A 16,394-nucleotide genomic window follows, 5' to 3' on the forward strand; every position below is an offset into this window, starting at 1 on the left:
CCACCTGTAAATCATTTTCATTATATTTTCTCTTAAGGCATTACATGCCGTAAACTTAATACCTGTGGTCCATAACTGTTCCCAGTCAGCAAACATAATATTATGTCCAACGTCTTGTGCCCATTTAATCATGACAGATTTAACCGTTTCATCCTGAGTATTCCATTTCAACAGCAAGTTATACATTCTTGACAAATTCTTGGTTTTAGGATCTAACAATTCTGTTTCCAATTTTGATTTTTGGACGGTGAATTTTACACTTCTCCTCTCTTTATGCAGATTTACACAGTCCAAAACAACCCCCTTCCTTCCCTGCTTGTAGAAGGGTGGGTTCAGAAAAGTTATCAAGTCGGAAAACAACTCTTTACAAACTTATTTCCAGCGCTTTAGCTCAAAAATCTCTATGCTTTGATCTATTTACAGAACGGGAGGCAGACTTCCTGGTTATACCTCCCGCCACGGTAGCCAATTAAGTCTCTTTTTTTTCCCCTTCCAGTAAGCCCAATTCAGTCAATCTTTTTTAATAAGTCCGATTCAATCAGTCTTTTAGCGATCCAATTCCCCCTACTCACGGGTATTTCCTTTAAGATCCAATTGTTACAGGGTAGAATTCAGCGCTCTCCAGCAACGGCAATGCGGCTTCGCTCCGTGAAAGCAGCAATCGACTCACAGCACCGCGCCTCTCCCCCGTTCTGCTCTGAAGCCTCAAAAAAGGCTTCCTCGCGAGTTGGGGGGGCGCTGAAGGGTGCCCGCCGAGTCCCCACATTCGCAGGCTTCACTGCCTGCGATTTATAAGGGTCCCCGCTCCGCCGCAGCGCACAGGACCCGATTTCCACAGAGCCGATCCCCTTTGAGATCAAAGGGAATCCGCCATTAGCTGATGGCGCTGACCGGAAGTCCCAGAAATTTTTTAAAGACTTAAAATTTCTCCTCTCCTCCAAAAAATTGGAAGTTCCGGAGGGTGATTTGATACAGCTCATTCTGGCCATCGAAGAGCATTCACCCTGGTTTCCTGGAGATGGGACTTGGGAATTAAAACTTTGGGACAAGATTGGGGCACATTTTCATGGGCACCCCAGCATAGGTGTTCAGATTCTAAATGCATGGTGCAAGGTTCGTTACGCCATGGGCTCTTTATCACCAAAAAATATCTCCATGGCTGCATTGCCAACACAACCTTCAGCTTCTTTAATTCAGCCTGCTGTGCTGCCATCTGTTCCAGCACTTGCCTTGCCAGCAGCTCCAGACCACAAACCTCCGGACTACAGTTCCTCACCAGAGGACCCAATCCTGCAAAAATACCGTGGTCTGGCTGGCAATGATCCTAATCTTTCAGCGGCAGAACCAGCTACCCCTTTTCAACGTGCAGTCCTTGCCTGTTCCTTAATTCAGGATACTATGGTATTCCCTGTTATTGTGCCCCCTGCTGGTGCCCCGGCAGGCACCCAAGCCCAACACCAACCTTTTGACTTTAAGATTTTGAAAGAGCTGCAACAGTCAGTAAAGGCCAATGGACTCCAAGCCCCATATACGCAGGCGCTTTTAGAAGCCACATTAGCCCAGCTCTTGGTTCCAGAGGACATCAAGCTTTTGGCCCATACAGTGTTACCCCCATCAGCTGGTGTTTTGTTTGCCCACGAATGGGAAACTGCCTGCCGTGCTTATGCTCCAGCCTTGTTACAACAAGTCAGAGGAAATAATCCAAATGTTACCCTCGCAGACGTCATAGATGCCATGTTGGGGCGTGGTCCCTTCGCTCAAGCTTCAGTGCAAGCCACACTGCTGCAAATCTTATTGAGGGACACTGCTCTTGCTGCTAAACAAGCCATGAGAAAAATCCCAGAACCCAGTATTCAATCAAGGTGGGGTTCAATCAGGCAAGAGGCAAGAGAATCATATTCTTCCTTTATGGACAGGCTGCTTACAGCAGTGAGTCGCCAAATTGAAAATCCTGAAGCCAAACAAATAATTATCAAACAATTGGCCTTTGAAAATGCCAATGAGGATTGTAAGGTTGTGTTACGACCGATAATACACAATCCTGCCACAGACACAGCAGCCATGCTTCGCATTTGTCAGTCTGTAGCTACAGCCACCCACAAGGCTCATCTGCTGGCAACAGCGCTAAATGAAAACCAGCCTGTAGCCACCGATACAACTTGTTTCCAGTGTGGCAAACCAGGATCACCGATACCCCAGTGGGGGTAGAACAGTGGCCTCTACCAAAAGAAAAATCCGCAGCAGCGGCACCAGCTATCTCTGACCAGCTTATTTCTGAACAATTGACTTTCGGCCACAGTGAACCATCTTCATCCCACTGGCTCCAGCAGACAGGGAACGGTTTGCTTTTACATTGCCAGTATATAACAATTCGCAGCCCACCCAGCGATATCGGTGGGTTGTCCTGCCTCAAGGCATGCGGAACTCCCCTACACTTTGTCAACATTTTGTGGGTGAAGCATTGAAACCTTTCCGCATGCGCCACCTAGAGGTGCTGCACACGAGCTGCATCTGGCAGTGTTTGCCTTCCTAACCTTTTGCCTTGCCATCCTTTGCTGCACCGTTATACAAGGAAGAGAAGCAGACGGCCCTGTCCAGTTGAAACCACCATATTTCACCTCATTGGCTGGCAAGCAGCTGTTGTCAGCTTCCTACTCTGGCTGGCAGTATCCACGGCTCAGCCACTTTCGAACTAGAAGAACAGCGTTGTTGAATAAGACTTTTAGGGGAGAAAATTATCATAAGATATGGAGGGACAATATTTTTGTACAAGATATGATTATGTTTGCCAGTTTATTGCATGCTTCTAAATGTTGGGTGTGTATGCCAGTCATTCCGGCATAATGCTTCATGGTGTGCCTGTCAATGGATCTTTTCAATTTACTAATATTATATCCCCTAAGCAAACTTTTTGGCCTCCAGTACAATTGACCCTCCATGAGCCTGCCCCCATTTGTTTTCAAATTAAAGAGGGGAAAGAATCATGGGGCATATATTCAAACTGTCAATATACATTAAATTTCACTTTTAATAGCTCTTGTTCTCTTACAGGAACATACAGTGACCAATCTCAGTGCTATAGGAGTGACACCAGTGCATGGCTAATAAACTAGAAAGGAAGCCTACCATGCAGCTTGGAATCAGAATTCTTATATTCTTGGCTTCCGGATGGAAGTTGGCTTCGACATTTATTGATTTTAGTGATCATTATAGTAGTTATTTGCATTATTTTGTGTTGCTGTATCCAATGTATTCCTTCTTTAATTTCTATATGTACTGCATGGTTCTCCAGTCCGCGGCCCGCTTCCGGTATCAAAGAGTCGCTTATCGCGCTCGATATAACCGTATTGGTACTGACATATATGACTCTGAAATAAAATAAAGAAAGAGGGCATGTGGGAGTCATAAAGCCACGGCAAAGGCTTGTAATATTGCAGGGTGCCCCCTGACCTCGGCTGACCAGCACTCTGAGCTTTACAATGTATTGGAATGTATTGACCTTAAATGGAGTTGTGTTTCCTCTGGGCAGTGATGACCCTATATGGTGATGGGGGCAATAAAAGCCTTGACCGGATGAGGTAACGAGAGACATTGGCAAACGGCCATGCGGCTGGAGAGAGACAAAGGAAAATAAAAAAGCTACGGGAGGAGAGGGAAGTTCGAAAGGAGCTGCTCATACCATCATGAAAATATTGCTGGCTCTCTGTGTCTTTATTTTATGCTAAACTGCACCATTTGTAACGGCTGGCTCCGACAGAATGGGGGAGCAAAAGGGCCATAATTTGTAATTTGGACACATGGTAGTCCCTCCAGAGGGAATTAACTGCCAAATTTCAGAAAGTTAGCTCAAGGGTTTGTTTTTGGTTGGTTTTGTTAACCACATTTAAAATTTGCTGGTTTTCTAAAGAAAAATCAGCCCTGCAAATTCTCACACTCTTTTTGGACCTGATCCTGTTTGGCTATGTGCTGGTGCTAAGCTGTACAGTTTAAAGACTCACTCTATGTGTTAAGTATGTGTTATACCTAAAGGAGTGTCTCCACCCCCAACGATCAGCCCGGACACTGAGTTCCAGCTCTGAGGGCCTTCTGGCAGTTCCCTCCCTACGAGAAGTGAGGTTGCAGGGAACCAAGCAGAGGGCCTTCTCGGTAGTGGTGCCCATCCTGTGGAATGCCCTTCCATCAGGTGTCAAGGAAATAAACAACTATCTGACTTTTAGAAGATATCTGAAGGCAGCCCTGTTTAGGGAGGTTTTTAATGTTTTATTGTGCCTTTAATTCTGTTGGGAAACCTAGCCAGATGGGTGGGATATAAATATTATTATTATTATTATTATTATTATTATTATTATTATAATATAAGTACTTCCTAAAAACTACTCAGTAAGACAAAGAGAAAGGCAGTATTGTGTAAGTGTAAGAGAGAGACAAGAACTGGCAGTCCTGGTATAGCATTCTTCTAGAGGACTTTTGCAGTAGGTTTCCAGGCCTGCCTTCCACACTAAAATTCTCTTCTATATGGTAAGCAAAGCCCCTCATTCAAGGAAGCCCATGGATGCAGCACAATGTATGCTTATGAGTTTGCTGAGGGGGGCAGTCAGACTCCCCTAAATCTCTGGATTCAGAAAAGGGTTAGCATTTAAGCAACCCCCTAAATCCCTGGATCTAGCAAGTGTTGGAAATAACACAAGACGGCTTACTCATGAGGCAGCCTGATAATGGTCAAGTCATAAGCAAACAAAGGCAGGGTGATGACAATCAAGAAAGCCACCAACCAGGTAAAGAATCTCTGCTGGATGCAGCCCACCCTGAGCCAGAGGGAGTTAGATGAACAAAGGCCAATAGGTTTGCCTGATGTGGACAGGAGGAAAAATCCTTTGGGTCTGTTAGTGGTGACTAGCAAGAAGTGGAGGCAAAGAATCATGTGGGCTGACAGGCTGTAAATGTAGAGCAGATTTCTGTTTTGGATTCAAAGCTGCTGCACCTATGGGAGAAGCAAGGGACCCTCTTGGAATGTAATGCTTTGAACAGTAGGCTCAGGCTGTATATATGTGTAAATAAACCAAATATAATAAAGACACCACAGTCTCCTCTGTGCCTCATGGTTTGAGCCCCGCTTTGGGTGAAAGCTTCCTGCATTGTAGGGAGTTGGACTAGAGGAACATCATGGTCCCTTCCAACTCTACAAGTCTATAATTCTCTGAATCCTACATGGAAAAGTCTAAAAGTGTCCATGGAACGCTGAGAAGTCATTTGATAAAACACTCAGAGAGAGGAGGTGGTACAGTAATTGTCATTTAATAAAGTGAGTGAACTTTGAACAGCAGGGGAAAATAGATTAGTATTGTAGGATGATTATTGTAATGGGGGGAAAGGGAAAGTAGGACAGCAGGGTGTGAAATGGAGTAGGAAAACAGAGGGAGAAGAAAGAAAGCAGGAAAGCAAGGGGGACAAAATGGAGAAGGAAAATGGTGGGCGAGGAGGGAAAGCTTTCCTGCATTCCTGAAGAAACTGTCCAAGGAGTAGGAGGCGACAGCGCCACAAGCAAGGGGGCAGGGAGTGGGCACAGCACCCAGATGCAAATATGCCACCCTTTCAAGAGTGTTGCTTGAGGCACCTGCCTCAGACAGACTGAGGATAGCGCCGGTCCAGAGAACTCGCTCAAAATGCTGAACATTTCAAAAAGGCAAGTTAAAAATCGGTAAGTATGATCCAGGAAAGGTGAGGGGGAGAGCTTGTTGGTAGTTCCTGGAATGTGTAGAAGTGACAAAGCAGGTTCAAATCAGGCCTGGCAATATATAGGTGTGGCGTTTGCCCTCCTAGGTGTGTGACATCATACTGGGTTCATAGGGAAAGGGTTAACTAATTGTAAAATGACTAACCAATGGGAACCCAGGGGGCAGAGTTAACTGTATAAGGTTTAAGCACAGAGGGGTTTTTTTAGGAGTTAGAGTTGTTGAGAAGACAGTCTGGAGTTAGAAGAGACAGAGAAGATAAGTCTGTGGGTTGGGCTAGCCTGGTGTGAGAGAGTGAGAGAATTTGTTAAGAGAAGTCAGTCAAACAGTTGAGATAATCAGTCAGAAGGTATTAGGAAGGTATAGGCCGGTAAAGAAACTAAAGTTAACATACAGGAATATTATCTGAGAAACCATAAACTTGTTAATGTTTGTAAAATAAACTTGTTTTTTGTTGTTGTTGTTGTTCACTTTTAATAACTGACTGGACTCAGTGTTTTACCAGAGTGTAACTGGTTGGTGGCAGCGGGGAAGCGAGCACAGTGGTGGCACAGGGATCATTAGACTGTTAAACGTCCGGGGACCCTGTGTGGTTGCCACAAGAGGTCATGGTTAGTTTGATTCAGGGTTCTGCTTTCTTTGTCCTTACATCAGTCAAGTGAGAAAAGAGATTATGGTTAATTTAGAGGTTTACAAAAGGACATAAAATAACATTAGAAGCATTTGCTGGATCAGGCCAGTGGCCCATATACTCCAGCATCCTGCTCTCACAGTGGCTGAACAGTTGCCTGTCAGGAACCAGAAGGAGGATTTGAGCACAAGGGCTCACAACTCCTCCCTCCTGTGGTTTCCTGCAACTGCTATTCAGAAGCATTGCTGCCTCCAACTGGAGACAGAGGGTGGCCATTGTGGCTAGCAGCCAACAACAGCCCCCGGTCCACTAATTTGTCTAACCCTCTTTTAAAGACATCCAGGTTGGTAGCCAGCACTGCCTCTTGTGCGAGCAAGTTCCATCGTTTAACTCTGCATTGCATGGAGAAGTAATTTCATTTTTCAGTCCTGAATCTTCCGACACTCACCTTCATTGGATACTACCAGGTTCTCGTGATATGAGAGAGGGAGAAAAACATTTCTCCAACCACTGTCTCCATGCCGTATGAACTTCAATCATGTCAGCTCTGACTCGCCCTTTCCCTGAACTAAAAGTCCCAAATGTTGCAACCTGTCTTCTCAGCACAGTCACTCCACCCCCCTTGATCTTACATTATAGGAGGATGTGAAGCTGCTCTTTGAACCTCAGTTTCATGCCTACCAATCCAGATCATAAAGTTTGCTGATAGCATGTTATTGTAAACAGAGCCAGACCCATTGCAAGATTAAGCATGTTATGGGCAGTGATCTCTTCTTTGAAGAACTGCATGTTATGGGCAGTGATCTCTTCTTTGTAGGGTGGCACTGTGGTCTAAACCATTGAGTCTCTTGGGCTTGCAATCCAAGTGAGCTCCCATTGCCCTGTTCCAGCTTCTGCCAACCTAGCAGTTTGAAAGCACACCAGTGCAAGTAGATAAATAGGTCCCACTGTGATAGGAAGGTAAACAGCATTTCCGTGTGCTCTGGCTTCCATCAGTGTTCCATTGCGCCAGAAGCGGTTTAGTCATGCTGGCCACATGACCTGGAAAGCTGTCTGCAGACAAACACCAGCTCCCTTGGCCTGAAGCAATATGAGCGCCACAACCCCATAGTCACCTTTGAGTGAACTTAACCGTCCAAGGGTTAATTAACCTCTTATCTTTACCTGTAGGCAGGAAGGTGGAGAAAGAACTGACATGGATGAATCCATATATGACCTTTGGGTTTTGGGTTCCTACAGAGATCCATCTTGTCTCTGATGCAGCTTACCATTTGCATGAAACTGCTGGAAGAGTTTTGTCTGGAAATTTCTCATGGTTTCATGGAGCCAATTCCTGGGGTGAGGAGCTCCCTCATTTGGAGGTCTTCAGGCAGAGTCTTGACAGCCACCTGCTGAACATGCTGTATGGCTAGATTTCCTGCATCAGGCCAGATGGCATACAAAACTCCCTCCAGCTGTGTAGGATGCTGAGGATACTCCTCTCTCCCCTCCTCACATCATTTCAGGGAGGATGTGAAGGTCCTGCGTTCTTGGCTGTCAGCAGACAGGATGTGGGTGCAGAAATGGAATATGAATTACTGGCAAAAGTGGGTCAGTTACCTTTCATATGCAACATTTGGCTGGTGGATAGAGATTAGAGTTTACCTGTTGCAATCATACACAAAGAGGTGGTTCTGGGTAAGAAAATAATTGTTTATTGTAATACCTGAGTCCTGCAGGAGCCCTTTCTGTGCTCCTCCTCGTTGAGCAGCTGTTTGGCTGCTTCACTCTCATCCAGCTCTCCCCCAAGCAACTTCAAGGATTGCTTTTTTTGAGGGGGAGGGTTGTGTGTTTTTGAAATTCCCAAAGGAGGAGCAGGTTCTTCTCTCACGCTCACACGTTTTCCTGCTCCAACTCCTTGCCGCTCCTCCCTGCTTCAGAACCTGCTGGGAAAGAGAGCGAGAGCTCCCGGGAAAGACGCCTCTTGCGCTCGCCCCGCCCTCGAGTCTCCTGCCGCGGACGGAGGGAAGCATCTCAAAGGGTTTCTTCGCCAAAGGGAGCAGCAAGCGACGGGTTTCCCGCTGCCCGCGGGCCAGGCATCTCTCCTCCGGGGCATCAGGCGCCGCGAGTTGGGCACCAGAGTCTGGCTCTCCTGCCTCTCTGCCTTGGCACAGTCTCCGGATCTGGGTCTTTCGCTGGCCGAGGATTTGGCTGGGCTGGGGCTGGCGGGGAAGGAGCGCGATGGCCAAGAAGACTCCCAGGGGACGCTTCGCGGAAGCCCAGGTAGAGGGGGAGTTCCGAAGGCTGGAGATGGGTAGCGAGGAGGACCACGACGGCAACCTGAGGGCGCGGCTGCCTAGTTGTGGCTTTGGCCTCAAGCAGTGCTCCCTGGTATGGTCAGAGCGGTGCTGGAAATAGACAAGAACGTCCCGTTTTTAGATAGGAGAAGGATTCTGGAATCCTCATTCATGCTTGTGGTTTTATTATAGGATCTTCCAGAAAGAATAAAAGCAGAGGTGTTTTGGGACTCAGAAAGGGACCATGAAGCTTACAGGTAAGTGATCTCTCTCCCCAATCTCTTGAAAATTTATCCCTCCAGGGAATGGTTTCTACATTGAATTGTTCCTCGGAACGCATCTGGTTTCTGTGGGTCTCACAGTCATCAAATATGGTTGCTGTCTCCACCCATGTTCCTCTAAATATGATGAAGGAAATGCAATTTAAAACTTTTGTACTGTAGCGCATATAAGACCCGCTGGTGGGCTTGACCACTGATCAGTTATAACATGCATTTTGTGTGTTTATTTGGAAAATAATCACTACAACTTTAACTCCATGTTACATTGGTAAGCATCGTTGCAGAACGGATGAAACATGTACAAATGGTTTTTCAGAACTGGATGAGGAGGTGGACTAGGCCCAGGATTAAAAACCTATGAGGAGGACTAGAGTGAAGCCTGTCATGTCAGTTCAATCTGCCCCAGGGGTGGGGCCAGTGTCGCAGCCTGCCTGCCAGTGACCAAATAGGCAGTCAAGCTGCGATCCACTTCCTGGGCCTGGGTGAAGCTAAAATGGATTCATCCAAACCCAGGAAAACCCCTCACCTCCATCACAACCGTCAGATCAAGGGGAGGCATTGTCAGTGTCTCACAACAGTGCCCAGGTTGCGGTAAGCGTCATTACACAACATATGTTTTTTCAAAATTTTCTTCTTTTTTCTTCTTTATGCTTTCACCGCCCCCTTATTTTTATTCAATGCCCCCCAATTGCCCCTGAAGCTCCCACTGCCCCCCTCAATCATTCCAGCACCCTGCAGGGGGTGGGATCACCCACTATGAGAAATACTGGTTTAGAGCAAAATGGGTTCATGCCTTGTAGAACCCCTGGCCTGCTCAATGAATATGATAATTCCCCCTGAAGTTCTAGTATCATCAACACACCAGGAATCAGAAGATTAGTAGTTAATCCTACCACTTGGCTTTACTCTGCATGAACGCAGGCATTTTAAAGTCACCTTCTCAGTATCAGAAGAATACTTTTTGGGCAGCCTCATAATAAACGTGCTTCTCTGTGGCAAAATCCTGAGTGTGCAGAGTGGTGCCTGCCCAGGAAATTTCCTTCCATAATTTTTTTACCTCCTTACTCAGCGTGTGAAGCACCTCCTGCAAAAATATCAATTAGACCAGCAGAGGAAGTTCTCTTCATCCATGTTCAACCTGATCATAGGCGCCGACTCCATGGGGCCTGAGGGGGCCCGAGCCCCCTCAAAAATTCGTTTGGGGGGGCTCCGCCCCCCCAATAATCTCGGGCGCCCCTCCAGCAGAGCGCCACCGCCGCCCTTCCCCCAGCCCAAAATGCACAGGGTCGGGCTGCATGCCTCCTGCCCTCCCTCCCGAGCAAAAGCTCCACCCAATTTCCTTCGGAGCTGATTAATAGGCGCAGCACGCTCTCCCCTATTCGCTCACGAGGAGGCGGCGCCACTTTATCTGCATATTCATGAGCTTATTTATTATTCATGAGCTTTCGTGGGCTCCCCCAATATTTTTTATAAGTCGGCGCCCCTGAGATTCCCCTTTCATCTTTCCCTTTGTGCCATTCAGAGTGCGCTTCACAAAGGCTGGCTCCTTCCATTGCTGTGATACTGGTCTCATATGGGAAGTGAGAGGAGCTGTGACCATAACATACCACTTTGATTCATGGCCTAAGCACCTGGAAGAACAAAACACCAAGGAGTGGCAGATTGCTGGCCCTCTGCTCAACATTAAAGTGGATGCAGGAGAAGCCATGGCAGCCATTTGCATCCCTCACTCCTTGTCTCTTTCAGGTATTACATGGGAAAAACCTTACAGCAGTATAACCATAATAGGAAGAAGCTTAAACAGGAATAACTTCCATTGACATTTCCAGAATGTTTGGGGGCCAGTGGTGTGGGTTCTAGGGATCAGTAGTGCTGGCTAAATTGTCTTTTCTGATTTGTTTCAATTTTGCAAAATGTTCTGCTATTTTACTGTTTTTGTGATGCTTTTTATTTTGCTGTAAGACATGTTGGAGCTGTCATCTAAACCACAGAGCCTAGGGCTTGCCGATCAGAAGGTCGGCGGTTCGAATCCCTGCGACGGGATGAGCTCCCATTGCTCGGTCCCTGCTCCTGCCAACCTAGCAGTTCAAAAGCACGTCAAAGTGCAAGTAGATAAATAGGCACCGTTCTGGCAGGAAGGTAAATGGCGTTTCCGTGTGCTGCTCTGGTTCGTCAGAAGCGGCTTAGTCATGCTGGCCACATGACCTGGAAGCTGTACGCTGGCTCCCTCGGCCAGTAAAGTGAGATGAGCACTGCAACCCCAGAGTCGTCCACGACTGGACCTAACGGTCAGGGGTCCCTTTACCTTTACCATGAGAACATACAGTACTGTGAAACAATGCTATAGACCTCTTAAATGATGATGAGAAAATAAATACTTGCATGATACAGAGAGGGTGAGGGTTAAGTGATGGTGATTTTTTTTCACTTTCCCATTTGTAACATGTTTGTCTATGTTTCCTTTGGGCTCCTGTTCAGGTAAAGATAGTTCCCATGTCTACATTGCACATTTTGTCGAAGGGGGGATGAGGCTGGAGAAACCAGACAGAGTGGAGCCTCACCATGCTGTGTTGGAAAACCCCAAGTTCTCTTCCCTTGGAGTCGTTTTCAAAAAGTGGTTTAAGCAAAAGATCAACACTGTTGTGCTGCTCTATCAGAGCCTTCGACTGGAAACACCAACGTTTCACCTGTACCTCCTACCCAATGACCTTTCAATAATAAAGGTAACCAGGAACCTCCAACTCTGGTATTCCGATTGCCTGGGTCATTTACTTGATCATATTAACCCCGACTATGCACAATTGTTGGACTTGATCAGTTCTACCCAACATGCCAGTAGAGAGAAAATTAACAAGTTGCCCTCTGCTGGGTTACTTATCTTCTCACCAACACTGTCGCTTTAAAGTGATTTTTCCAAAATTGAAATACACCCTTTTCACTTCTTAAACAACCTGCTTGCTAAAGCCCAAATTCCCTGTCTGGTTCTCCAAACAATGGTGTTGTCACTGAATTGTGAAACAATTCAGTCCTTAGCCTCCCTTGTGAGTCCCAATGGATTTCTTCCGGAAACATTCACTGAAATCAGGCTTCCTCCAGGGCAAACGTATTTAGTGATGAGGAAATTCTGCTTAATTCATACAAGCTATCTAAATAAACTTTTGAGGAAGAACATCCTTCTTCCTTTGCAGTGTTGGCACATGGGTTTCATGGCTTCTGTGGTTTCCTGCATGGACTCATCAGGATGCAGATGGACCCAGGATTGCTGGTACCTCTCAGCCACCAGGATGTCCAGTCCAAGAGCCCTGGTTTGAGTTCCCCATGAGGCCAGGGAATCTCCTCCTTACATTTTAGTTTCTGGTGCCATGTGCTTTAATTTTCTTCATATTGCAGATGGAGAATCTGTGTCTCTGCAGATGTTACTGGACTACAAAACCCATCAGCCCTGACTCTTGCTGACTGGAGGGCATCAGGTTCCTCATTCCTGCCTTAGCTGGTGTAACAATGCCAAGAAAGTTGTAGGGATCTAGTCTTGGCTTCCTCTCCGCTTATCTCAAATGTGACTTTATTTGTCTTTCCCAGGCGGTCAATGACAGTGAAGAAAATTCAAAGAGAATAGAGAAACCCCCTGTGACTCTGAGACCTCTGACAATTGGCTCTCAGGTCTCTTTGAAGGCTTCAAAGAATGTCGCAGCCTGTCCTCAGGTGAGACAAATATGATGAAAGGTTTTGCAGAGCCCAGATGGTGAAGCCTGAGAATGGGAGAAATTCAACCAGGATCCCTCTTCACCCTTTAAGTTGACTCCCTTGCAATGGCGGGTTGGGCTAAGCCAGATTCACACCGACAAAGGTTTCATTCTTTCCCACAGGAACTGGAGTTTCAATACCTGGATGCCGAGAAACTGCAGCAGTACCTAGAACTGTCTGCTGAGCAAATGCAAGATGAGTTCTTCTTCTGCCTGATGAAGAAGGGCACACCTGAAATTGTCTGGAAGGCGCATTTGAAAAAAAGTGAGTTTTAATCAAGGGATGTTCATGAGGTTGGGTCATATCTTAGGAGGCAGGACAGAAAAAGACCACCAGTCACGTTCCCTCTTTGACTGCCTCTTATTCTATTCCAGGAGAGTTCATTTCAGAGGAGCTGGATTCTCCTATTCCACACCCAGCACAAGGTGAGCAGGTTTTAATTATTTCTCTCCATGTATTTGTATCCCACTTTCCTCCCAATGGGAGCACAGAGGGCTGATGAAACAGTAGCAGAACTGGTTTTGCTGACCTTGAACTCCTCACTCTAAGTTTTACAGTGTGAGCTTATCAGTTTTAAACTGAGTGTCAGTTCTTTTAAATATTAACTGTTACTTGCTTTTATTGTCATTTGTTTATGAAGTGATACTGCAAGCATAATACATAAATCTGTGAGACAATGTTCCATAGGCTCGTCTTCTTCCAAGGACAGAGACCTTGTGGGCAAAGTTTTCATGGCTTTTGGATAGTGAGTGAAATGGTCTCTTCTCTCCCTGTGGGAGAAAGCTGGGTTCAGTAATTATAACAACAATAACAGAAGCATAGAATTTGGAGGGATTCCAAGTCTCATCTAGTCCAACCCACTACAATGAAGGAGCTATCAATTCCTGGGCTTTCAAGCAATAAAATATAAAGCTGAGTATAATACTATGTGAAATTAATTATCTGATAATGTGCTGTTGTTTCATGATACCCCATATTATGATGCCACCTCACTCTCCCTAATGGTAGGGCTGGCCCCATCCCTGGCTCCCTTGCAACTGCTCTCACTTACTGTATTTCAGTTTTATACTTCCTCAACAGTTATGGCTTTGCCCAAAGAATTCTGGGAACTGTAGGCAGATGAGCTACTAGTAATGCTCTGTTCACAATCCCTCCCCTCATGGAACTACAATTCCCAGGGCATGGGGGAGGAGGGAATGAGTTGGGCAACCAGTCTTAAGCCTGCAGTGTGAACCTGTAGCAAGATTTCCGTTCTTTTTCGCTTTCCTGGCAGGGCCGCAGTTTCCAAACTCTTCCAACGTGCACTTCATCGAGCGGCACAGGGAGGCGGTAATCCAACGGACCACCCCAGCGGAACCGGTGCTGGATAGATTGTATGGCTCCGTCCTCAGTGAGGAGCAATATCAAAGAATCATTGCTCAGGAAACTAACCCAGACAAGATGCGAGAGCTCTACAGGCTTGTGCCAAGCTGGGACCTCCGGTGCAAGGATATGCTGTATGAGGCTCTGAAGGCCAAAAACCCACATCTCGTAAAAGACCTGGAAGGGCAATGAGGCCCCAAGGGAAGGCAGGAGGCAAGACCCCTTTCAAGGCATTTTATTTATAAAATAAAGTGCATATTAAAACACTTGTCAGCTTTAGCTCTCTGAGCAGGCCTGTCTCAACAAATAAGTTGTTTCACATTCTGAGGATATTTTCCCAGAGGCCAGAGAGATCCTGGTAGTGGGTGCTTCAATGACTGGCAACAGCTGGGTGTGAGCTGGGCACATAGACTGCTGGGTGAATTGCTTTCCTGGCTTCCTCACATTCAGAGTGTGCTCCACAGAGGCTGACTCCTTACTTTGTGGTGATACTGATCTCCAATGTGAGATGAGAGGATCTGTGATCATAACATACCACTTTGATTCATGGTCTAAGCACCTACACCAGGCATAGGCAAACTCGGCCCTCCAGATGTTTTGGCACTACAACTCTCATCATCCCTAGCCAACAGGACCAGTGGTCAGAGATGGTGGGAATTGTAGCCCCAAAACATCTGGAGGGCCAAGTTTGCCTATGCCTGCTCTACACGAATGGAAGACAATTCCTTGTTGCTGGTCCAAGGAGTTCCATACACTTTCCTCACTTCTTGTGTCTCTCATCTCCCAGTAGTTTTCAACCTTTTTGAGTCCACAGCTTCCTTGTCCAGCCACTCATCCTTTCTGCAGCTCCCCTATGGGAGCCACTGACGCTGGGGTTCTGCTACAAGGCACGTGTACTGGGGAATCTCTCCATTCCATCCCACCCCTTTTCAGCACTATTTTTGGCACACATGTAAGTGGGGAGGCATGTGTCGATGGGAAGCCAAGAAACGTCACTGCTCTGCAGGGCTGAGCTGATGGACGCCACATGGCAGCCCAGCTTCCCTTTGGTTGGGCATGGAGAGGGCAAAACAAGATTAGGATCAGAAGCAGAATTTTTTTTGTTACCATGCGGAAGGAAAGCAAGAAACACACAGCACTGGACACACATGTAGACACGATCCTTTCCTGCAACATTCTCCCTGTCCCCATAAAGCTGGCTGACTGTTAAGGAGGAGGGGGTTGCCTGGGGGGAGAGTGATGTTGAGGGTAGAAGGAGTGAGAAACACAAAAGACACTGCTCACTTTCAGGGTTACAGTGGTACCTCGGGTTACATACGCTTCAGGTTACAGACTCCACTAACCCAGAAATAATACCTCGGGTTAAGAACTTTGCTTCAGGATGAGAACAGAAATCATGCAGCGGCGTATCAGCAGCAGCAGGAGGCCCCATTAACTAAAGTGGTGCTTCAGGTTAAGAACAGTTTCAGGATAAGAACAGACCTCCAGGATGAATTAAGTTCTTAACCTGAGGTACCACTGTATTTTTAAAACCCTCTTTATAGGGTGGACACCCACATACCATCATCATCAAGCTACTTTGCTACCTTATTGTATTTCTCAAGCCCTCTATGTAGAACTAAGGAACTGTTAGTTACTGAAGCTGGGGAGGGTTTTTGTTTGGAGAAGGGAGATTTTCAGAATATAAACAGTCATGCAAAAGTGTTTCCCTCTTTTTTTGTCACTGTTTTATTTTTGGAAGGTAATGTGTTGCAAGTTAAAGCTGCCAGCTCCCCTGAATGTTCCTCAGAATGAGAGAGAGAGAGAGAGAATGAATGCAGGAAGATCAGGGTTGCAAGTGAATGAAAGGACGGCTCCCCTGAATGTTCCTCAAGTCACCCCAGGGTGCCATGACACACCATCTGAAAATACCCACAACAGCAGGAATTCTAAGTTGAATTAAATATAATGTGGTGGAACACAGAAAGAGAAATAGGGGTGCTTGGTTTCTAAACCCAGGCTTGTATGTCCCCCTTTGTAGCATGTCTGTCCCTCTGAAATCACCCTGACTGATTATAGCATGGTGATTCTTCAGCATCAATAGATCTTGAGTATGAACCTCCAAAGTGTTTCTGCAAACATCTTCCCAGGGCACAAGGACTCAATATTTCTATGATTCACACCTGTCCTACATTGTACTTTGAACTTTAGTTTTATGCCTACCAACCCACCTAATAATGTTTCCTGGTAGCATGAGGATTTCAGGCAGGTTACTGTAAACAAAGGCTGGACCAGTGATCTCTTCCTTGTAGGCAGCAAGGTGGAAAAAGATCGGGCATGAATGAATCAGTATATAAGCATTGGGCTTGTGGGCTCCTGCAGAGATCCA

At 46.3% G+C, this 16,394-nt stretch overlaps 2 protein-coding genes and 1 long non-coding RNA gene across 4 annotated transcripts in view; 2 read left to right on the plus strand and 1 right to left on the minus strand.

Annotated features, from left to right (window-relative positions):
* The window catches only part of LOC308461264 (uncharacterized protein), a gene marked incomplete at its 5' end in the record, with an annotated part of 37,008 nt that extends 31,931 nt beyond the window's left edge, over positions 1-5,077 (plus strand). The window contains one exon of the mRNA XM_080978035.1: positions 3,052-5,077. Coding sequence (XP_080834161.1) covers positions 3,052-3,064 — 13 coding nt within the window. The 3' untranslated portion in view covers positions 3,065-5,077. The remainder of the gene's footprint in view (positions 1-3,051) is intronic.
* Positions 5,078-6,195: 1,118 nt separating this feature from the next.
* LOC308461276 lies at positions 6,196-7,038 on the minus strand. Its single transcript, XR_013978862.1, has 2 exons — positions 6,812-7,038; positions 6,196-6,317 (listed from the first exon to the last, which is right to left on the minus strand). It is a non-coding gene; the product is annotated as an uncharacterized lncRNA (long non-coding RNA).
* A 1,034-nt stretch (positions 7,039-8,072) lies between these two features.
* On the plus strand, positions 8,073-14,292 carry LOC308461269 (NACHT, LRR and PYD domains-containing protein 1a allele 5-like). 2 transcript variants are annotated; one of them, XM_080978042.1, is made up of 8 exons: positions 8,073-8,733; positions 8,832-8,896; positions 10,443-10,666; positions 11,399-11,643; positions 12,500-12,622; positions 12,787-12,928; positions 13,039-13,089; positions 13,938-14,292. In XM_080978042.1, the coding sequence occupies exons 1-8, from the start codon at positions 8,584-8,586 to the stop codon at positions 14,216-14,218; spliced, it is 1,281 nt and encodes a 426-aa protein (XP_080834168.1). In that variant the 5' UTR covers positions 8,073-8,583; the 3' UTR covers positions 14,219-14,292. The 2 variants fall into 2 exon arrangements, with proteins under 2 accessions (XP_080834168.1, XP_080834169.1); XM_080978043.1 differs by having other exon boundaries at positions 8,076-8,625.
* Positions 14,293-16,394: the final 2,102 nt, after the last annotated feature.

The sequence above is a fragment of the Podarcis pityusensis genome (assembly GCF_964106645.2).
Source record: "Podarcis pityusensis genome assembly, chromosome: 13".
In the NCBI taxonomy this organism is placed as follows: Eukaryota; Metazoa; Chordata; class Lepidosauria; order Squamata; family Lacertidae; genus Podarcis; species Podarcis pityusensis.

Bases quoted from the DNA above. Each gene is read 5' to 3' on its own strand.
- LOC308461269 (XM_080978042.1), top strand. From the start codon at position 8,584: ATGGCCAAGAAGACTCCCAGGGGACGCTTCGCGGAAGCCCAGGTAGAG. The intron at 10,667-11,398 runs GTATTACATGGG...GCTCCTGTTCAG, and splicing joins TCACTCCTTGTCTCTTTCAG to GTAAAGATAGTTCCCATGTC. The intron at 13,090-13,937 runs GTGAGCAGGTTT...CTTTCCTGGCAG, and splicing joins TATTCCACACCCAGCACAAG to GGCCGCAGTTTCCAAACTCT.